Source organism: Lepidochelys olivacea (genome assembly GCF_965140295.1).
Source record: "Lepidochelys olivacea isolate rLepOli2 genome assembly, chromosome: 3".
Classification (NCBI taxonomy): Eukaryota; Metazoa; Chordata; order Testudines; family Cheloniidae; genus Lepidochelys; species Lepidochelys olivacea.
In genome coordinates, this window is record NC_140413.1 from 123,445,649 (window position 1) to 123,469,390 (window position 23,742).

Genomic DNA, 23,742 nt, shown 5'->3' on the forward strand with positions numbered 1-23,742 from the left:
TACATTTAAGTTGAGCCTCTATGATGGCATCTTTAAAAAGTTTCCATGCAGCTTGCAGGAGTTTCACTTTTGGCACTGCACATTTTAATTTCTGTTTAACTAACTTCCTCTTTTTGTGCAGTCCCCTTTTCTGAAATTAAATGCTACCATGTTGGGCTGCTGTGGTGTTTTCCCTGCTAGAGAGATGTTAAATTTAATTATACAATAGTCACTATTACCAAGTGGTGCAGCTATATTCACCTATTGGACCAGATCTGGTGCTCCACTTAAGACTAAATCAGCAATTGCTTCTCCTCTTGTGGGTTCCAGGACTAGCTGCTCCAAGAAATAGTTATTTAAAATGACTTATATAATATAAATATTTGTATAATAGCACTACCGTACAGTGAATGTTTCCCCTCCCGCTGACTGACTGGTGACATTCTGTACTTTGACTACTAAATACCTTAAGAACATCTTTCTGAGAGAATCTTTCTGAAGATAACAGATTTCAACGGTCCTTTCTAGTCAGAAACCAAGGTTTTTGTGCCAAAAGAAAACAGAATCAACCTGCAGTAAGAGAAAGAAGTATGTAAGTCTTTGGAAGAAGCTGGATCCTGTTGGAGACTACTGGTACTGTTATGAAAGAATCACTCAGCATATTAGAGTAGATGGTAATAAAGAATTAAAGGAGATCTTCACCTCTAAGTCACAGACTGTCATCTACCCACTGCTTTGTGGCCTACTGTATGTGCACTGAGTTGATGTTTTGGTTCTAAGTTGCAAAAATCACCATCACAACTGACAGCCTTTTGAGCAGCCTCAGTAGAAAGGCAATTGACTGAATAGTTTTTGTGACTAAACTGCTTTCTGACCCACAGGAGTGAGGCAAACTATTGAGGAGGTAAATGAAAGCTCTCATTGCAGCTGCATATGATATATTTCTTTTGTGGGGGGTTTGGGGGGGAACGAAGGAGTTCATGCTCTACTACTATCAGTCTGATACATTTCACCAGCATTACATTCACTTAAAGAAAAAGGCAGAAATCAGTAAACAGGAATCAGATGTTTCAACCCTCAACAATGCAGGTGAGTGTGCAGCCACCAATCAACTAGAAGCAGATTTTTTCTTTACCTCTTTCATAACAGTGAGACTCATAGCAAACTGAGTAGAAAAGACCACCACAAAGTACCCGTCATTAACAACTAGCCAGGCAGAAGTATCACTCAGAGCTAATCTACACTGAAAAGTTAGGTTGATCCAGGTATGTCACTCAGGGGAGTGAAAAAATCCACGCCCTATCAGTGATGTATTTAAGCAGACATAATCCCCAGCTCTAGGTGGATGGAAAAATTCTTCTGTCGACCTCGTTACTGCCTCTAAAGAAGGTGAATTAACTATAGCAATAGGAGAACCCCTCTCATTGCTTCAGCGAGTGTCTACACTGAAGCGCTACAGCTGTGCTGCTATAGTGTTTTAAATATATATATAGCCTTGGTAAAACTGTCTCTTTATTTTGTTCATAAAATAAAGAAACTATTTAGCTGCATCACAGATAGACCTAGTCCACTGACACGGGCAATCTACATTTAGTTACATTATCATCCTGCCATTGGGGGTCCTTGCTATGACAAATGAGCACACTTTGTTTTGTCAGAGGCCACATGGAGATTGCGGAGTGTGAAAGAGACACAACTCCGTGAAAATATGCAGATGTGCCACAAGAACCCTTAAATGTGTAAACTGCCCTGTGATGTCAGGCAACGTTATTAAGTTTATGTAAATATTGTATTTAGGGACAAACAAAAAATAAATTAACAGAAGAATCCAGCAGTTCACATCACAGTGCTTCAGATAGCAAGCCCAATCTCATCATATGTGCCCCAACTGATCAGATTTAAATTAGCATGCACCCCTCTTGTCTCATTACTCATTCAGAATGTGAGATGTGCATCATTAAGTTAGGCACTAATTTGTTTGTAAACTGCACTCATTCATCATTAGTTGGCAGTGAGAGGTTGATCAAGTCAGTTGTGGAACACTTCTGTGACCCACCCATGAATTGTACACTTTCTTCAAGATTTACTTTACGACACTCTCCAAATGTTATTTTAACAGTTTTGGTAATCCATATATTGTAAAGATGATTCTTTTGGTCAGGTTAATCTCAGAGGTTTCGGTTTGCCTTATTTCTAGAATTGGACTCTTCTGCTTCTTCAAAAAGGTGTTTGTGTATTGATCTTTTAAACAGCATCTTCAACGAATTACCAAAAAAACGTCACTTCAGTACTGTCGCATTCCATAGAGAAATTGCTACTCATTTAGGAAATGCATAGTTTTCGGTGGGGATTATTGTAAGGATGTTGCCTCTTAGAAGATTGAAATACTATTTTAGGGATCCTTCTTGGAAAAAGTGAGGCCTGGGAATCTCTTTCAAAATTCAGATTAATTATTCATACACTTGATATTTTTGCCAATTTGCCTGTTACTTCATTCATGCCAGATATAGGTGGCAGGAATGAAGTATGGATATTGTAAACTGTAATTTTGTGAATAAGAACTTTTTAAATCCATACCGTAACTCATCTGTCCTTATATGTTCATTTGTGTTTGTTGTGTCTTTACAAAACTTTCATAGAAGTATTTTAATAAAATTTGTGAACATAAAACTGTCATAAAACTTGTAAATTAGATTAAAATTTCAATGCATCAGCTGTCTAATATTGTAGTCAAGGAAACTGGTTTCAGGTTCAGTTACAAGAATAGACGGCGGTTGCTTGTTTTATTCATCCATAATACTAAATAGTATTATAAAAGTTAAGAAAAGGAAGAGCAAACCATTCTGTTCATCCCCCAGGCATAGGTACGACATACTCTACTAGAAGACACATCGAAAGCTCAGCTACATATTCACCGTACATTATTGACATTATATTGTTTGTTTAAAAGACTAAAAGAAACTGTGGCTGTGTCATTGCATAGAATGATCCCACTATGAAGGACAAGTTTGAAATGTCAGTGCTAAGTTTTGAATTGTACAGTCTCAGTGAGTTACCTGATTTAGCAGATGGAAGGGAAATGCTGTTGTCTGTAGTATCCAGAATAACAGCCAGCCCTGCAGAATAAGATGGGAGGACGCTGGTACTAAGGTCTACACGGGTTAGACTTTCAGGCTCTTTTTCCATGCCTCCTAGAATACCTCCAGCGTTGGCAGTTTCAACGTCAGTCCTTTTCTGACCACTGTCTAGGGGACTCTGAACAATATGAACTATACTCTGCTGGGCCAGGTCACAGTTCTGAAAAACAAAAACAAAATCCCAAAATATGATTGACACATAAAGAAAAAATTCGCTCTGTCTCCAATTTGGTATTTGTTAAGACACTTTCAATCCATTTCATGTGCAATTTCAATGAGCATTAACAGAGTTCAAAGAAAAGTGACAAGTATAAATTGCAAGAATTAGGATTACTTGCACTGGCAACAGGTTCACAATGCTTACAAATTCTAAATATTTAACAAAGAAATGGTGGACCAGAGCCAACAGGTCTGAATAATTCTGTTGGAGGATGAACAGAGAGAAGTTTTAAGTCAGACACTAAGAAAATTCAATCTATAAAATGTATTTTTACAGACAATGATGAAAAATGTTTATAATATTAATATTTAATAAAGCACAGGTGTCCCCTTTTTTACTAACAGTAATAAACAGTAACAGTTAAAAGTGTTCACACCAATGCTTGAATTAGTGTGTGTGAGGGATAAATGAAGTAATGCCATCCTCCCACTTCTTGCTGCTACATGTTGGAAAACTGAAAAAAAATTGCAGTGCATTGTCATTTTATTTTTTTTTTCAGTTAAAACACTGTGCATGATATATAGGGGTAAACACTACAGTTATATCATTTTAGTTAACCATTCTAGACTTCCACACATTTTTTTGGAAGCTATGTTGTTTAGACTAAGAAAGTAGGCTCAAAACTTTTTTTCTGTATTTACAGTTGCTATTAATTAAAACAAACTTAAAAGAGAAAACAAAATAAAGCTTTCGAAAGTGAAATAAAGAAAGTTATATGACAGTTAATAATAAGAAGTATATGTATTAAATGTAACTTGGAAATCTGAAAAGTTTGTCAAAACCTGATAATTAAATTCAACAAATATAATCCATAGTAATCCTATTATTCTGACAAAGGGTTGATCTTGCTTTATCCTACTAGTCTTAAGAAACAGCCATTGTCCAAACAGATCTTAAAAGAGATGCTTTTTATGATATTCAAAGACCATTGCCAACACTAATTCTAAAGTCAGAAATATAAATATTTTCGACAATTATTTTGTTCCTTAAATTTAAATGTCAAACTATTTTTTCTCAAGTATTATTAACAAAAACAAACCATAAATCAAGTTCTCCCATATACATATACATAGTGTGAAAAAGTTCCTCCTCTGCCTTGGTGGGTCCTGCACTTATTGATGGATTTGCTCGCCTCAGAGATTCACAGCAGCCCTCAGTTTGGCCACTTTTGCTAGTGACTCAAACCTGCCGTTCACTTAGCTAACCTCATCACTGGCCAGCATGGGGGAACGGAAGGAGAACAATCCCTGCAGTCTCTGCTGATCCACCTAGTGGGTTGGGGGACAGGCCAGGGACCTTCCCCTCTGGTGGAACCCACAGTCCAGGACAACTCCTCCTGTATCCAATAGGGAGTTGGGGGGAACCCAGGCCCGACCTCTACTCCAGGTTCCAGCCCAGGGCCCTGTGGATCACAGCTGTCTACTGTGTTTCTTGTAACAGCTGTGGGACAGCTACAACTCTCTGGGCTACTTCCCCATGGCCTCCTCCCAACACCTTCTTTATCCTCACCACAGGACCTTTCTCCTGATGCCAGATAGCATTTGTACTCCTCAGATCTCCAGCAGCACACCCTCTCACTCTCACCTCCTTGCACACCCCTCACTGACTGAAGGGTGCCCTGATTAGCCTGCCTGTCTTAATTGATTCTAGCAGCTTCTTAATTGGCTCCAGGTGTCCTAATTAGCCTGCCTGCCTTAATTGGCTCCATCAAGTTCCTGATTGTTCTGGAACCTCCCCTGTTACCGTAACCAGGGAAAAGGGACCTGCTTAATCTGGGGCTAATATATCTGCATCCTATCAATCTCCTGTAGCCATCTGGCCCAACCCTGTCACAATACCTATATGTGATATTTTGTAAAGTAATTCCAAATACACAGTCTGAGTTATTTTAAAACTGCTTTTTCCTCTGAAATCCACCAAGTAGTTATAAACCCAAGTAATTAATTAAGAAACATTTTTTTCAAGTTTACCATACACTTCTGTTTGAAACAAGCTCAGATAATAATAAACTCTTTAGGATTTTAATCTCTACATTTTAAAATCAAGATATTGCTTTCCTTTCTCTGAGCTTCTCATAATTCAGGTGGTATCAAATATTGTAGGCACTTTTTAATTCTTTGAAGTTACTGCATGTGCTCCCTCAGACATGCTTCCTTATATTTTTTTGTGCCCATGGACCACAGCTTCCTGTTGAAGCAGAATGAACTATTCTCATGTGGTATCACAAATTTGTTTTTTATCCCCACATTCCATATAATAAGTTCCAGGGTCAATTTTGACAATCATGTTGGGTTCAATCATGAGCCACCTAATGTGCCTGTGCAGGGGGAAGAAGGGTAAAAGGTGTCCTGATAATTATTTATTTGCTCCCAATGTACCTTATCAATTTAACCTGGTATTAGATATCAATTCTATACGAATTCTTCAGCTCTTTCCACAGTTCACATTCAGTTGGGATCTTGAGAATCAGAGGGAACTTGTAGTTCAGTTAAAGATGTCACAATCGTGATAATCTTTTCTAGTAGTGCAAAACAGTTTCTCTATTCAGCCTGAAAGAAAGGGACACTGCTTGTTTTTCTACAGGTCTTGGATTTTCAAAAAGCCTTCCTTTCCCTGAGCGGCCAGCTGGAATGGCATCTCAGTCGGCAACTCTTTCCAGATGTTCTTCATGTTATGGGAAGCAACCAACATTTTTAAGGCCAGATAGGGCTTTTCACCCAATTGAGGGGTGCACCCACTTGTTATGTCTCCTCTCTCAAAAAGATCCCAGATGAATCAACACATTTCCCGCAAGAAATCAATGAAATAAACAAATTACCATCTCCTGACTGTTCCAATAATTTAACAGTCCTTCAGATTACTGGGATTTCACTTGTTACAGTTCTTGGATTCACAATGCATACTGCTCTCTGAACACCTGGTATTCACTCAGCATTTCTTTTTCTCCATCCCCCTCATTTGCTTGTAAACCAGATGTCCATCTTGAAACCTTTACAGCTCTAAGTGGTCCTTTCTGCTTTGCATAAGATAGGTTCTGAGTAGTGCTGACCTTTTCACCATTTTTAGCAGAAATTGTTCTCCAGGTGTTACCTCTGAAGGCCCAGGCCTGTCTTTAGCATTATGACTGAGTTATATATAATGCCTAGCTCAGGGGTCTCAAACACGCAGCTCGCGGGCCACACGCAGCCCACGGAGTTATTCCCTAGCCTAGCTACACAGAAATAAACTTGGATGTACCCCCAAAGAACCATTTTGCTAACCCTCCTCAGCTTCATCACATTGGCTCTGTGTAAACTGGTGTGATCTCGGTGGACAGTTGATTGTTTTGGAGGGAAGGGATGAACAATTATTTTGCAGGTTCACCCAGTTGTGCTGGCATACCATCTTACAAAGGTGGAGTAACGTAGCTGTCCCACAATGGCCCTGCAGATTTCTGTGTTGGGGCAAACCAATGGCAGTTAATATATTGTGATGCAGCATGACCAGAAGGCAGCATGAGAGTGTTAGAAGGGAGCCTTATTCCCTGCAGAGGGAAAAAAAGTTTGCTATAAATTAATTAAAGCACCTGAAGCCAATTAAAGCACCTGAAGCCAGTCACATGATAACCCCCCTCCCCCCGCTTCAATCAGACAAGAGGAGGAGTTGAAGCAGAGTGGATTAGTGTTGGAGCAGAGAGCAGTTTGGAGGAGTTGAAGCAGAGTGGATTGGCATTGGAGCAAAGAGCAGTTTTGAGGAGTTGAAACAGAGTGGATTGGTGTTGGAGCAGAGAGCAGTTTGGAGGGAAGGAGAGGAGAGTTTGGAGAAGTGCTGTGGTGGGCTAAGAAGACCAAGACCCTAGGTAAAGGGACACCTGGTTTGTGCAGAGGGAGGGCAGGAAGCCCCACAAGCTGAAGGGCAGGAGAGGGAAGTAGCCCAGGGGAAGGAACTGCTAGTTCTAGTGGTTTACCGCTATCCCTAGGGCCCCCTGGGCTGGGGCTTGGAGTAGAGGGTGGCCCCGGGTCCCTCCCTCTCCACTCCCCTCCTCTAGGACACTAGTGGGGCAGTTAATACCCCAGTTCAGGAGCAAGAAATGGTGCCCTGAACCCCCCCCACCCCAAGAAGAGAAAGTGCGAGACCCATCATAGTAGTGCCGGCAATTTGCCACAATACAGATGGTCTGTATTAACTTTAGCTGGTTACCCTTGTGGGTTTGGGTAGAATGGGAGAATCCTGAAAAGCTGGGCCATATCCTCTGCCCCACTTTCTCTCTGCTCCCTCCAACTCTGTGGTGGTAATCATCTTAAAAATGCTGTACACCAGGGGTGCCCAAACTGCAGCTTGTGAGCCACATGAGGCTCTTTTACAGTTAAAGTGTGGCTTGCGGTGCCCCCCACACCCGCATCCTTTTCTCTACCTACCAGACTGGGGAAGGGGGAGCACAGGGCTTCTGCTCTGCAGCAAGGTGCTGGGGGTAGGGGCTTCAGCCCTTCGGGGAGGGGGAAGTGTTGGGACATCAGCAGGAGTGGGGCTTGAAGCCCTGAGCCCCGGCAGGTGTGCCCAACTCTCAAATTTCTGAAGATTATTGTATGCGGCTCAAAGAATCAGTAAGTTTGGCCATCCCTGCTACATATTTTAGACAAATAATGAAGTCCAAAACCAAGGGGATTCTGTAGGAATGGGGACGAATATCACAGGGGCAGCATTGTCCCTTCCATATGCTCCAGGCCTTAATGCAGACGCTTCTCCACATATGGACATAGAGGAGAGAAAGAAAAGGAGTACTTGTGGCACCTTAGAGACTAACAAATTTATCTGAGCATAAGCTTTCGTGAGCTACAGCTCACTTCATCGGATGCATTCAGTGGAAAATACAGTGGGGAGATTTATATACATAGAGAACATGAAACAATGGGTGTTACCATACACACTGTAAGGAGAGTGATCACTTAAGGTGAGCTATTACCAGCAGGAGAGCGGGGTGGGGCGACCTTTTGTAGTGATAATCAAGGTGGGCCATTTCCAGCAGTTGACAAGAACGTCTGAGGTTCAGTGGGGAGTGGGGGGTGGAATAAACATGGGGAAATAGTTTTACTTTGTGTAATGACCCATCCACTCCCAGTCTCTATTCAAGCCTAAGGGAAGAAAGTTGGCCCAGTTTCACTGAAGTAAATCTAGAGTAACTTCACTGAAGTTAATGCAGTTACTAAAGATTTACACTGGTGTAACTAACAGCAGAATTTGTCCCACTATCAAAGTTACGTGTTTCTAATCATCGGGTACACTTTTAATTGAACAAGGTTCCCTTATAGATATTTCAGCATACTCTGTAATCTTGTTTTTTCACCAACATCTGGTAATTGTTGTTTAATTTTGATTTGATTCGACATATTCCTTTCAGCAAGTCTGTGTTTTTTTCTTTATATAATGCAATTCTAAAATATGAAAATCTGTTTTTTATTGAATTTTTAATAACACGCTTTTTCTCTAGTGGAGCATTAACCCAGTCAGCAGAGATTTGTCAGAGTAAGGACTTTACAGACTTAATACTGAAACAATTCTGTTATTAGGTTTCAACTTGAAAGCATCATGTTATCACTAACAGACTCGCGATTTTTTTACATCTTGTTGCCCATAATATTTTTAACAGAATATATTTAAATTGCTTAATAAATTAGTTCACCAACACAAAATCCATCACACATCGAGTTGTTATTTTGAAACTACTCTCAAAATAAAGACATTGTAACAATGTTGGGGTAGATGTGGGATAAAATTTCCAAAAGTGTCTCAATGACTTGGGAGCCTAAATTCATTTTTCAAAGGTGACTTAGGCACTTGGGTTCAGATCCTCCAAAGTATTAAAGCTTCTCACTCCCAAAATGGGAGTTAGACACCTAAATACCTTTCAGCATCTAGGCCTTGGCACTTAAATCTCTTTGAGAAAAACAAAATTTGAAAATGAGACTTAGTCTCCTAAGTCATTTAGGTCCAGATATTTTAAAAGTATTTAGGTGTTGCTGCTGTCAGGGTCTCAGCACCTGATTTTGGAGCCTCAATCTCATTTTAAAAAGGTGTTTAGGTAGTCTAAATGAGTCTAGGAGTGTCTAGGAGTCTAAATGAGAGTCAATGGGATTTAGACTCCGAAGTGCCTAACTCCCTTTAAAAATGAGATAAAGGCTTCTAAACCAGTTAAGCATTGCAACACTGAGCAAAACAGTGCCTAAACAACTAAAAATCTGGGCCTTGGGCACTTAGGAAAATTTTATCTGTTGTATAATTATTAAGCAATTACTTATATCAGACTTCTGATGAATTTGTTGAATTTCAGGGTGCTTACTCTAAAGTACAGAGCCAACACTTCTTTTCATTGTATATGGCCAGATTATGTTGCCATAGCTCAATTTAAGAAATACCTTATTTTCCAGTTTGTCCCATTGGTTTCAAGTACTTCTCAGCATGAGTAAGGGCTGAAGAATCTGGCCGATAACTTTTATTAATCAAAACAGAATTTAAAGATAAATAAGAAATTACAGAAAGGAAAATAAATATGGTTACATTATAGTGTTTAAAAAGTTTAAATGAATTAATTTAATATGGTATGTCAACATTCTTAAAGAAGAAATGCATTAAACTACAAGCAAACAAAATCTTATCACAAAATGCTAAACTTGTTCTGTACTATTCTGAAGGGATTTGGGTACCAATATGGAAATATGGTTCTTTAATACATGTCCTTATCATTTGCTTTATTGTGTATGACAAAGTCAGGCTGGGTAGCTGCAAGAGAGTGTTCATATTGAGTTCTGGGAAGTGGGCAGGCGTAAGCCCACTGCTAAAGGACCCTCTCCCAGCCTGTGGGGAGAATCCACAAGATCCAGGAACTCAAATAATTATAGGGGACAACCAAAAATATAACAGGGATGGGTGTGAAGGTCAAAGGGTCAAGCAAAGGGAACCTGAAGGGGACACTGAGCAGAGAAACCTGGACAGTGCCCACCGCTCCCCAAAGGTGTCAAGAGAACCAGCGGACACCGCCCAGAGGAACTCTGCCTGGATATGTGAGCGAAGCAGGGTTGGAAATAGGCCCCACAGTTACAGGAAACCCCCTCAGCCAACCTCCTCTCCTTGGTCTTATAGACGGCTACTTTGGCCAGCGCTAGGAGGAGGTTGACAAGGAGGTCCCACGACTTTGTGGGCCATGGATAGTGTTTGTGTATATGAAAAGGTGAGGGGAAAAGTGCAGCCAGAAACATAAAAGGATGTCCAGGAGGAACTGGAATAAGGGCTGCAATCTGGTGCACCAGGGTCTCCCTCACATCGCAAAAGGGACAGGAGTCAGGGATGGGGGTAAACCGTGCCATGCTGGTGCTCACAGCTCCATGGAGGAGCTGTCAACTGATATCCCTGGCGGGCCTTGGGACTAGGGTGGAGTATAGGCTGGCCCACTGGGCTTCCTCACCCTCAAGAAGTGGTAATACGTCCCGCCACTTCGTATCAGGGCGGGACACAAGAGTGATGAAATAAAGGATGTGAAGCACGAGCGTGTACAGATGTTTCCTTGGCGCAGTCCAGCATGTTATCCCTAGAATGATAAGGGCCCTCTCTCCTACAAACTGAGAAGGGGTTACCTTGGGTCAATTAGGGACACCTGAGTCCAATTAAGGGCTGCCTGCGACCTTTAAAAGCCCTTCCTCTGGTGAGTGATGGGGGAGGAGAGACAAGCTACTGAAAGTCTAGTGGCAGCAGGGAGATTGGCTTCTCCAGGGTGAGAGGCTGTTCTTCCCCCCTACAGGGGAAAAAACCAAAGATGAGTGCTTGCTTACAGGAGGACTGACACCTCAGGCCTACAACAGGACAACCCCAACCCCCACCGCAGCGAGGGGCAGAGAAAGATATCCCCCTTTGTTTTGTGTTTGTAAATTGGTTTCTTTTTGTTTGGTGGAGGAGCACTCCTTGGGCCAGCCCTGAAGCCTACCTTGAAAATACTGATAAGTAAATACAGAGTGGGAAAGCAAACACTGTCTATGGAGAGGATGATTTACCTCTGGCCCCGCTACTGCCAGAGAGGGAAGTGCTAAGTCCAGTGAGATGGATGGAGAAGGTGCCTCGTCATACATGTTTTATACCAATGAAAAGTTATGGGTCTGTCAACACTAATTCAACCAAAAACAACTCCTTAATTTTGCTTCAAGATGAGCCTTGTCATTGAAGAGCTCTGTGTAAAGATAACACCACTTTTCTACGGAGTTGTACTAAAACTTCAGTGTTAACCAGGGATCCTAGTTTTCCATAATAAAAAAACCCTTAAACTCTGATAAAAAAACATAAAAAAATCTGTGTTTTTCCATGATTAAAATGAATCACTGAACTTCAGTTTCCTTAACCACAATAGATATAGGTATCAGTTGAACACAATGTTTTATTGCTATACAGTAGAACCTTGTTCATCCAATTCTCCATTATCTGGCTCTCTCTGTTCATTAAACCACCAGCCACCCAGGGCTCAGGCTGTCCGCCCCAGGCAGCTGGGGCTTGGGTTGTCTGCCTGAGCCCTCCACATCTTAAAATAAGGTATAGAAAGCTCTTTGCCAATTTTTTTCATTATCCAATCTGGCCCTAGTCCCAATTAGATCAAATAAACATGGCTCCACTGTAAATTCCAAGCACATTCAAAAATCAACCACAAGAGGGGGAGATTACGTGCATTGAATAAGTGACGCTGGTACTTTCAGTAACATTTAGTTAATAGTTAATATATGTTTTAATTTTTTCACAAAAGGTAAAAAATAAAGAATCTCTGAAAAAATGTAAATTCCATGTGTTTCCATGGCAAACAGATTTCTACGATCCCTGGTGTTAACTCCTCTATCCCCTCCATTCATCTCAGTGGATGTGAATGCTAAAGTTTAATGATACACTCTAGATGTCAACATTAACTATTCCAGCTGGGTATTTCAAAGGTGCCTAAATGAGTTAGTCTCCCTTTAAATTACTAGTTTTCATTGATGAATAGGTTAGAAGATGGGATGAGGAAGGGGGTGGCAGTTAAGCCACAGAAGGGTAAAATTCGGAGCTCCTTCAAGTAGGTTGACAATACCATTAGTGATAGTAGATCAGTTTGACTAATCAGTACAAATTAAAAGCTAAAATAATTTAAAAGATTTAAAATATTGATCCTGTTATAGTAATAGCAGAACAACCAATAAAGCAAAATATCTTCCTTCTCCTTTAACTCAAATAGCATAATATAAACTACTACGGTGAAGGAAATGAAATAATTCTTCTTTCTGGAATTCCAGTCATTACTTCATTAATAACATTTACTGTGTAGTGGTAACTGAAGTGACTATTTGAAAAATGGCAACTCTTTCCTCATCATACCAGCTTCCAGTGGCCCTGACATTGCAAAGAGAACCATGTAGGCTAGGGGTGGGTAAACTACGGCCCAGGGGCTGCATCTGGCCCTTCAGATGTTTTAATCCAGCCCTCAAGCTCCTACCAGGGAGCAGGTCCGGGGTTTGCCCCACTCCGTGCGGCTCCCAGAAGCAGCAGCATGTCCCCCCTCTGGCTCCCACGTGTAGGGGGCAGCTGGGGGGCTCTGCACGCTGTCCCCACCCCAAGTGCTGCTCCCACAGCTCCCATTGGCTGGGAACTGTGGCCAATGGGATCTGCAGGGGTGGCACCTGTGGACAGGGCAGCATGCAGAGTCGCCTGGCTGTGCCTCTGCGTAGAAGCCGGAGAGAGGACATGCTGCTGCTTCTGGAAGCTGCTTGAGGTAAGTTCCGCCTGGAGCCTGCACGCCTGACCCCCTCCCACAGCCCAACCCCCTGCCCCAGCCCTGATCCCCCTCCCGCCCTCTGAACCCCTCGGTCCCATCCAGGAGCACCCTCCTGCACCCTGAACTCCTCATTTCTGGCCTCACCCCAGAGCCCCCATCCCCAGCCGGAGCCTCCCTCCCTCCCGTACCCCAACTCCTAATTTTGTGAGCATTCATGGCTCACCATACAATTTCCATACCCAGATGTGACCCTCGGGCCAAAAAGTTTACTCACTCCTGGTGTAGGCTGACTTCTGTGCTCATGCAAAGCCCTGTTTAAATCAGTGGGGCTTTGCATAAGCACAGGGGTTCACCTGTGCAGTTGTCTTTGCAGAATAGTTACCCGTGCATATCTGCTTATTTTACTAACAAAAGGAATTACATCCAATCAGACCAATGGTCTACCTAGTCTAGTATCCTCTGTATGGCAGTGGCAAGTACCAGATGCTTTGAAATCAGAATTAAACTACCCAGACTGGGCCATTATGCATTAACATGACCAGAAAGGACATTTGTTCTTGAGCTAGTACAGTTAGTGGTTTTTACTTTAATAAAGATTTCATTTTAAACATGTTTTTACTGCAGAGCTAATAGCTGTAGGAGGGTGATTGGATTCTAATCTTCCTTACATATTTTCATAAGAGACATCAGCAAAATTCTCACTGCAGAATCTTTATCTGATGATGATGATTGATGATGATGATTGATGACTGATGATGACACAACCAGATAGAAAAGGAGTACTTGTGGCACCTTAGAGACAAACCAATTTATTTGAGCATAAGCTTTCGTGAGTTACAGCTCACTTCATCGGATGCACACTGTGGAAAGCGTAGAAGATCTTTTTATACACACAAAGCATGAAAAAATACCTCCCCCCACCCCACTCTCCTGCTGGTAATAGCTTATCTAAAGTGATCACTCTCCTTACAATGTGTATGATAATCAAGTTGGGCCATTTCCAGCACAAATCCAGGTTTTCTCCCCCCCCCCCAAACCTGCTGTGAGCGGGGGGGGAGAAAGGAAGGAGGGTTCTTTTTTTTTCAGTTGTAAACTGAGTAAATTAGATATGGAAACCACTAAGTAATAATAAATATAGCATCCAAAAATTCCACTTTTATAATGTCCTGTTTCCACACTTTAATTGAACCTGGCTTCAGTTTCAGAGAAGAAAATACTTGCCCGTCCTTGTAGGACAAAAGGGGCAAGAAGAAATGTGTGTTTGTTCTCTTATTGAGAAATATAAAGAATGTATTAGAATCTTTCTGAATAGTTCCTAGAATCAGTAGTGACTGGCACACTACAAGTAGGCTAGATTAGATAGACAGAAGACAGGGTGGGTCTGCACTTTTTTCACTGACAGAAATGATGTTATTCAAACTACTTCTGCAACTTCCTTGGGTTTTTGCCTTGGGTTAGTATCGTAGACACAAATCTAATATGCATTTTTTTCTGTCAATATCTTTCATTTTCTACATATATTTGTTTTATGCCTCAGGAAAGGTTTCTTTTGTGAATATCTGTTAATAATTCTAAAGATATTATCTTGTCTTATCTGTTCATCCAAATTAATGCTTATCTGTGATCCATCATCCAAAGGGAAATACTGTGTGTGTAAATATCACAGACTATCAAGTGCTTCTTCTCTCACCAGAACAAAAGGAACTCACAAGATCCAGAAGTGATTAAACCAGGTGTCAGAGGCTTGTACTTTATACAGAATGCATTTGGGACAAGTTGAACAGGTGGCTTCATAACAGACTACTTCAGTATTCAAACTCGTTTTCAAAGGTATTTACTTTCATATTCTCTTCCAGCTTTGCAAAAAAAATGCCTTCCACAAGGCTAAACTAGCATCTTTTGAATGAATGATAGGTGACTATTCAGTGCTGCCAGCTATAGGCTGACCAGCAGGCCAATGTGGAACAGTTAGAACAGACAACTTCCAAGAAAGAATTTTATGAAGTGTGAAGGAGAAGGAAGAGATGAGAGAGTTTCTACAGTCCTATCCACCTCTGTTCCCTATAAACCTTCCACTTGTTATTTTCCCCACTTACAAGATATTGTCATAGTGACACACTGTTGAAAGAAGAAATGTTGTTCATTTGTGTCCAACACATGGACAGATTAATGGGAAATCATCTTCAATGAAATAAAACTTTTTTTAAAAAAAATGTTTAATTTAAAACTATTGGGAGATTTAGCACTTAGGCTTCACTCTATCAACAAATGAGACAAGGACAAATGTCATCTGAATTAGTGACCAACTTAAGAATTACTGTGAGCTAGCTAGACAACTCTTTCTGATTAAGAAATACCAAATGACATCCTGAGCCTCATAATTCGGAGAAACAGACACCACATGAAAAATAACTTGAAAAGTTGGGCTTTATAAAAATAAAAAATCCTTGCACTCCCACACAGCTGAGGCTTCTGTGTAGAATGCCTGGCGCATCTGAGCTACTGGATCCAGCTCTGCTGGAAGTTAAATTGATAAGGGAACTGCTCATAACAGTCAAATAATAAAACAAGCAGCTTATTGCAAGCTAGACTCACTGCAGTGAAAAAGAGAAACAGAAAGAATGTCTGACATAGAAAGGTAAATAAATGCCCGAGGGCACTGAAGTAAAGAGAAAAAGGCTGGAAGAAAGAAATGGCGGCTGAAGCTGCAATAACCAAAAAGTGTAGTTAAAGTTTCAGTAAAAAGGATCTAGAAAGCGGTTCCTATCTAAAATGTGAGTGCTGGGAATAAAATTGTTCTGCCTCTGACAAGACACACTTGTACTCCCAGAGTTAAGTATTAAGTTATGGGTCTAGCTACAGGGTTACAGTGAACCAAGCGTAATAGTCAGCAGTATAAAGAGGAAAACTATTTCACTTGAATTTGAGAGACATATGTTTTCACTGCAGTTCACTGTATGACTCTCTAATCAAGTGAGCACTGTATCTATAGCATTCTTGCTAGAAATAGGGCACTGTGATAAAGTCCATCTGCAATAATCATCTTCACTTCCTCTTTGATTAATTCTTGTCCTGCTGCTTTGGCTATGAGGAAATTAAAATAAAAAACATGCATTGTTTTTATTGCCCCAGCACACAAAGGAGCATCTAACATTGAAACATCCCAAATCCCACACCTCAGCTTTGTCAAGCTACACATAGGATTTTTGGCTCAGCTTCCTTGGCTTTAGCAAAACCCTCCCCATTAGGGTGGGACTTCCCTCATAACTTGCCCCGGAAAGCAAGGCTGTAGTTGGCTTCCATTCATTTTTACAACCAGGCCCTATGACTGTAGCTTTGAGGAGAGAACCGTGCCTTCTAGGTTAAATGCTGAACAACACTGATTGGAGGCACAGTATCCCTTTTAGCAGCCCGCAAACACTGAAGACGGGACAAGAAGAGGACCACCCAATCTCACCGAGAGGGCAAAGACCAGGGAGGCAGTTTAAAGCCCACCCAGTCTCCACAATAGACTTAATGTAAAATCATAGCAAAGCAGGGGGAAGGGCTTTGTCCTCTATTTTCCCCACAGTACAGGGAAATGGACCATCTTCACTTTATGTGCCCTACTTCTTCAATTACTGCTCTTTTCTGCCTCTTTCATTCTCATCCCCTCTAGCCCAAAAACTATAAATGTTCTGACACCACTGAGAATATGTCCCTTCCTGGAGCCTACTGGCTAGGGCAAAAAGTCATTGGCACTCCCTTACTTGTGTAGCAGCTTCATGTGGAGCCCCCGGCAGTGTTCCCCCACAGCTTCTCCCCGTCTTGTTTACTTCACAAGATACCAGGAGCAAGCACTGAATTCTTTATAAGGCAGAAGAGTCTCTAGCGTGGAGGGATTTGCTCTCATTGCTTCAGGAGATGCTCCAGTTGCTCCCTGCTCCAGCCTTCTCGCTAGCTGTCTGCAGCTTCCTCCTTTAAAAGCTCTTCATACATTATTAGCAGAGGCGGAGGGGCAGGGCTACCTTAGTATATAGACCCTCCTTGGCCTCCCCTATCAGTGCGGTCCTAACTAAGAAATAGGGTGACCAGGTGTCCAGTTTTTAGGCGTTGATGGTTTGGTGGCACTGCGCCATGTGGCTCCAGGGAAGCATCCAGCATGTCCCCCCTCCTGCTTCTATGCACAGAGGCAGCCAGTGGGCTCCGCACGCTGCCCCCGCCCCAAGTGCTGCCCCAACAGCTCCCATTGGCCAGGAACCATGGCCAATGGGAGCTGCGGGGGTGGTGCCTGTGGACTGGCAGCACACAGTGCCACCCAGCCATGCCTCCATGTAGGGGTGACATGCTGCTGCTTCCGGGAGCTGCTTGAGGTAAGCGCTGCCCAGAGCCTGCACCCCGGACCTCCTCCAGGGCTCCAGTCCCATACCCCAGCCATGATACCCCTCCTGCCCTCTAAACCTCTCAGTTCCAGCCCGGAGCATGCTCCTGCACCCCAAAACCCTCATCCCCAACCCCACCCCAGAGTTTGCACCTCCAACCAGAACCCTCACACCTCCCCACACCCCAACCTCCTGCCCCAGTCCAGAGCCCCCTCCCTGAACTCCTCATTTCTGGAGTCACTCCAGAACCTGCACCCCCAGCCCAGAGCCCGTACCTCCTTCCATACGGCAACCCCCCTGCCTCAGCCCGGAGACCCCTCCCATACTCCAAACCCCTCAGCTCCACTCCCCAGCCCAGAGCCCCTTTCTGCACCCCAAACCCCTCATCCCTGGCCCCACCCCAGAGCCCACACCCCCAGCCAGAGCCCTCACTCCCTCCCACACCTCAACTCCCTGAGCCAGCCCGGTGAAAATGAGAGAGTGAATGAGGGTGGGGAGAGCGAGCAATGGGGGGTGGTGGAGTGGGGGGGGCTTCAGAGAAGGGGTGGGCCCTGGGCGGGGCCTCAGGGAAGGAGTGTGGAAGGGGGCGGGGAAGGGTGTTCGATTTTGTGTGAGTAGAAAGTTGGCAACCCTACTAAGAAGTGCCAGCTAAGTGCCTCACTTTCTTTGTGTTAAGGAAATGCCAGGAGAACAACAGTTTCTGCTGTATTTCTCCCTGTCCAAGCAAACCTCCAAAATAACCCCATTCCAGGTTTAGTTGCACACTCGAACAAAACCTGCAGAGGCTGGTTTGAATCTGGAACCTTGAATCTGAGTCAGCAAGCTATGTCCCATTGCTGATGCTTCGGTTTACCTGTAGATCTGCTTATTTGTCAGATTCAGCACCAGGACCTTAGGAAGACTGCGGTGAGGAGGCAGATTTCTATTTTGAGCGGTTTGGCTTTGGGCAAAAGAAACTCTTAGTTATTAGACCCCATCATTCCACATAAAAAGAGACTCACACAGACTCTTAAGACAAATTTCAGTGTAACTAGTTAATAAAACCAATGTAACTTCCAACCTACCAGGACCTTGCAATGGAGATCAACACAGAAACTCTCCAACCAGGCATTTTTCATTCTGCTCCCTTACCACATCATACGGGAAAACAAGAGGGTCTTTTTTAAGCCTCATGAATAAGGCAAGTAATAAAAATGCCCCCTAGAGAGCTAACAGTATAATAGCAGCCAATACCGATCCACACAAATGGATCCACATAAAATTGCAGTAGATATACTAGCTTTAATAGAAAATCTATTTCCAGGGATACAGCAAACAGACATTAAATGTGACCCTCTAAATAGGTGGGGGGAAGCATATGAAGTCCCCACAAGAATGAAAAATAAACCCACCAAACATGACTGTACTACTACTGTAACCCTCTCACACCCCAAGGACAGAGACCAAGTCTTAAAAGCAGCTTGCATAGAAAGGAAATCAATTGGAAGAACAACAACACTCTTCTTTTTCCCCTGGATCTCAGCCCAATGACCCAAAAAAGGATGAGAAACTTGAAGGGAATTTAAAAAAAATCCTTTATCACTGAGGAGAAAACTATGGGGTGTTATTTCAACTTCCAACTAGAGATTACATAGGATAGAAAAGTTCTGTGACTGTGCAGCAGCTGAAAATCATTTCTAGAGAAAATCTGAAGGGAAAAATTAATCACTCCATACTTCAGATAATGAAAAACTAAGGCTCTCATCTGATATTGGGATCCACTAGTGTGGCTCCTGCCTGGTGCTAAATCTCAGCAAATTAAATAGCACTCTAAATGGGAGTAGGGGCAGATCTTGACGCAGCACTGGATCCTAAATTAAAAGAAATTATTCACAGACTGTTTAGATTTCAAATTGCAGCACTCAAGAACTCCATGCTGTTTTATGATGCGATAGAGTATACCTCTAGTTTCTATGAGTTCAGTTTCTGAGAATTACTATTTTACATTATTAAACATATTAGGGTGTTATAAGTGACTGAATTTGCACAGTATTCCATACACTGTGGTGCTAAGCAACATCTAGGGACAGATGCAAAAAATGGAGACTTTGCTATTAAAAATTCCACATTCCCACAGAAAAGAAATGAATAGAAAAGGCACAAAATCTCAGCTTTACTGGGTAATATATAAACATACTGTGTCTTAAGAATACATAAAAGAAATATGTCAGTGCATTTGTATCCTGTTTGTTAGATGTCAGTCCTATTATTCTGTTTTTGCATTTAAATATTGAACAGGAAAACAATAAAATGAAAGATTAAAGCTATGAACTATCCTGGAATGAAAAAGGATTCATTCCTTTTCTTAACCAAAAAGCTAGTAATATTTTATGGATTGCCATTAGAGTTCCAAAGACAGGGTTTCATAAGAAATTAAAGAACGTCAGCATAAGAAGTTGAAACTGTTGCTAGCATTAAAGTTCAATGCAAAGCTAAAGTTAGATGCAAATGAATTACTCAGAATCATTGTCTTTTCAACTCCTTCCAGAGGCAAACACCAGTGAGGGAGAGGGGAACCTTTGCTATGCACAAAGTCAAATGACGGAGCATAGTAAATGCACTTTGATTTTGGGGAAATCAGAACAAAGAACCTTCAAAATAGCCTTAAAGTTATGACAGTTTATTCACAGATTTTAGCAGTTTAATCTGATCCCTGAAACTTCTTTTTTAACATCTTATCTAGATGAGGTGAATATGGCAGATAAGAGTAGATATTAACTGTTCCCCACATAACCCTGATCCTATAATCCTTGAGCACTAAATAGATCCATTGACTTCAATAGGAATTAGGGATATGTAAGGAATGCAGAATGGGATCCAGTTTTAACATGGGTGTAAGTGATCATGTTCTATGTACACAACATGGTGCAATTTTAATTTGCTGTTCCTTAAGCTTTTAAAAATCCTTTTGTATACCTGTTCTTTTATTTTGTTAATCACAGATCCACAGTGCCCACTCCTGAACTCCTTATTCAAGCAAAACTCCACTGGACTATTATATATAACAGATGTAACCTGTGGCACTTTCTGGACAAAGGCTGAGATGTTTTGATGTTTTAATTGTTTAGGGGACAGGAGGTGGTCGGATATGAATGTGGGGTTCTAGTTCTGTTGTGGCTATTTTTAGTTTGGGTTGTGTGTTTTTCTGCTATTTTATTCATTATCATTGCATTCTGATGATTGCTGCTTTTAGTTTGCTTAAGACACGCAGAAGACTTCACGCATATTTGCCTAATAAATAAAAGTGAATTTGGACCTGATCACCTCTTCCTTCAGGAAGGAGCTAAAGTGGAGGAAATCTCTGCAATATTCTCCTCATAGTGACTCTGGCCTAGTTGTTCTGCTGGAATGTAGGGGATGTTAGATATTCCCCTTCCTCATGAAACAGGTTATGGAGGCCAGTCACAAACTATGCAATCCAACTGAAATTGTGTGGATCCCAGGAGATGTACAGAGGGTTCGGGCTCTTGCAAGGAAGGTCTGTGCCATGTGAACAACTCTGGTCCTGCTCTCCTTGGCAACAGGGCTCCACTGAAACTGCATAGTCCGGGATTCATCAGGCCGTGGTTACCCCAGAGACCCTCTTAAAGGGATATGCCCCCACTAGCATGTGGGAGGGACACTGAAAGCTGATATGAACTCATACATGTCAGGGAAGCATGATGGAGTCCTTTCTTATGGTTACTATTTTAGGAATAACAAAAGAAAGAAACAAGATATTTGAGAGGATCCATCATAATAATGTCCAACAGCCTCAAATTTTATTCTCTTGGGGAAAAAAACCTTTCAGAAATATCTAGTACAATTATATTCATGGTAACAGGGTAGTCTGCCCCTTTTAAGTTTGAGGGGGGCCAGGGAACAGCCAGCCCTGTTCTGGAGGGAAATTCAGCAGGCAGGTGATGGGGATCAGCTGCCATAGTTGGAGAGCACATCATAATTGGGTCTAATTCTCAGCTGGAGGATACAAACAAGGGCTCCAGCTCCATGTGGAGGGTAGTGCCCAGGAGAAAGCTGATAGTATCTTCTCCTGTGGCTGCAGCAGAAGGTGAGGCAAGCCAGCCCTGCATAACCTCTGGGTGGGAGAGGTCCTGACACTCTAAGGCAGTGGTTCTTAACCTAGGGTGAACGCACCCCCTGGGAGTGCGAGGTGCCCTTTCTTGGGGTGCGAGACATGCCAGATTTTTTTAGAAGGTAAATCATCAAAAACACAAATTAAGCACAGGTATGTAAGTACAACTACTTTGTTTCATCAAACCTGTGTATTTATTAACATTATAAATTTTTTAAAGATTACTGTAATATACAAAAAAATATATCTAGGTTTAAAGAACTGACCTACTTCAACGATTTTTGATAAGGGGTGCGAGAACATATTTTGAGACCCAAGGGGGTGCAGGCTGCAGTAAAGATTAAGAACCACTCCTCTAAGGGGACACCAGAGTCTCGGACCAGAACCCAACTACTGCTTTTGTTATTACTCCATATTTCCTTTTTCTCTGTATTGTGATGAATAATAGAGCTGTGAGGAATGGGCTACAAATGCAACTGTGTGGGCTGATGATTTTCCCAGGTTGGTGATAAGGTGCACTGGCTTACACTCATCTTATTTATTATACAGTGAATAAATTACTTCCATATGCAGCTACAATATGTCTCCTGTATATGTGTACCTGTATTTTAGCAATTCCAGTGCCTCACATTTAAACAATTAGTGCCCAATAATGTTATTGCTAGCCACTTCAAATTGGAAACTGAAAAATTCATCCTCACTCCAAAATCATGCTAGGATGCTGTTTTTGGCATCCATTCAATATTCTAGACCAGAATTTCGGTTGACAATTAATTGCTGCTGAAGATTTAACAATATACATGTAAATATATCTGCTTCTGCTAAGTTAGTAGCCATAGTGTATGTAATGGCAGGTTTAATCATGAGGGACAGTGAGTATACATATTCCAGGCAGGCTAAATGGATTGGTTATTTCAAATTGCTAGCTACTCACTTACTCCCCACTCCTTTGCATAATGCATGAAATCTAATGAAGAAAAAGTGCATTTAGATGCATTTTCAGATTCATTAAAGATGAAATTGCAGGTGAATTAAAATGCACAAATATTTAGATGTGTTACTTTTCAAAACCCATCTCTAGAATCATCAGTGGCTTTATATGTTTCCTAACTGTAAGAATTTTTCCACAACTAAAGTAGGTTCTGATACAGCAGAGAAATTTCCATGGATCCACATTTACAGATCTTCTGCCAGGAGTCTACCCTCTTAGGAGCCGGACATTTTTCTTACAATAGAAAAAGTGCAAAGAGGAAGTAGAACAGACCAACATCCAGTGACGTTCTGTCCTGGTGGATATCTACCTAAACCAGGGGTAGCCAGTTATTTTTTGTGAAAATCCAAATTTCTTGGTCAAGATATAGTCCAGGTCCAGACTCCAGAGAAAATAATGAAAAGACAATAAAAGTAAATAAAAAGATTTTGGGGTAAATTCAAAAGCGTTTGGCGGTCCAGATTTGGCCTACAGTCTGCCTATTGACTACCCTTGACCTAAACGAGGAGATTTTGGCATTCAAGAATTTTTTACCAGCAAAAAGACACTTATCTTTTTTCATTAAAGAAGCCCAAAAGTTTCATAGCATGTTTTGGGGAAAGTCCCTTTTGTGCTAAGAAAGGAAATGGAAAAGAAAAGAAAGAGAAAGTGATTGTGTCTGAACCAACTATTGAACTTTCATGAGTTAAACCTGCAATTGGATTTTAACAAGCCTGTTTGAAAAACACCACATAGATATGGTAAAAACGGAACGTATGTTTAGACAAACATAAAAATATGTTTCAGAGTAGCAGCCGTGTTAGTCTGTATTCGCAAAAAGAAAAGGAGTACTTGTGGCACCTTAGAGACTAACAAATTTATTTGAGCATAAGCTTTTGTGAGCTACAGCTCACTTAATCGGATGCATGCAGTGGAAAATACAGTGGGGAGATTTTATACACACAGAGAACATGAAACAATGGGTGTTACCATACACACTGAAACGAGAGTGATTAGGTAAGGTGAGCTATTACCAGCAGGAGAGAAAAAACCCCTTTTGTATTGATAATCAAGACGGGCCATTTCCAGCAGTTGACAAGAACCTTTGAGGAACAGTGGGGGGCGGAGGGGGGGGAATAAACACGGGGAAATAGTTTTACTTTGTGTCATGACACATCCACTCCCAGTCTTTATTCAAGCCTAATTT

The 23,742-nt window shown here is 41.7% G+C and overlaps 1 protein-coding gene across 3 annotated transcripts in view; it reads right to left on the reverse strand.

Moving 5' to 3' along the window:
* The window catches only part of PRKN (parkin RBR E3 ubiquitin protein ligase), a 1,278,888-nt gene that overhangs the window by 807,617 nt on the left and 447,529 nt on the right, over positions 1 to 23,742 (reverse strand). For all 3 annotated transcript variants that reach the window (XM_084622668.1, XM_084622669.1, XM_084622667.1), the window contains exon 3: positions 3,036 to 3,276. In XM_084622668.1, coding sequence (XP_084478794.1) covers positions 3,036 to 3,276 — 241 coding nt within the window. The remainder of the gene's footprint in view (positions 1 to 3,035; positions 3,277 to 23,742) is intronic.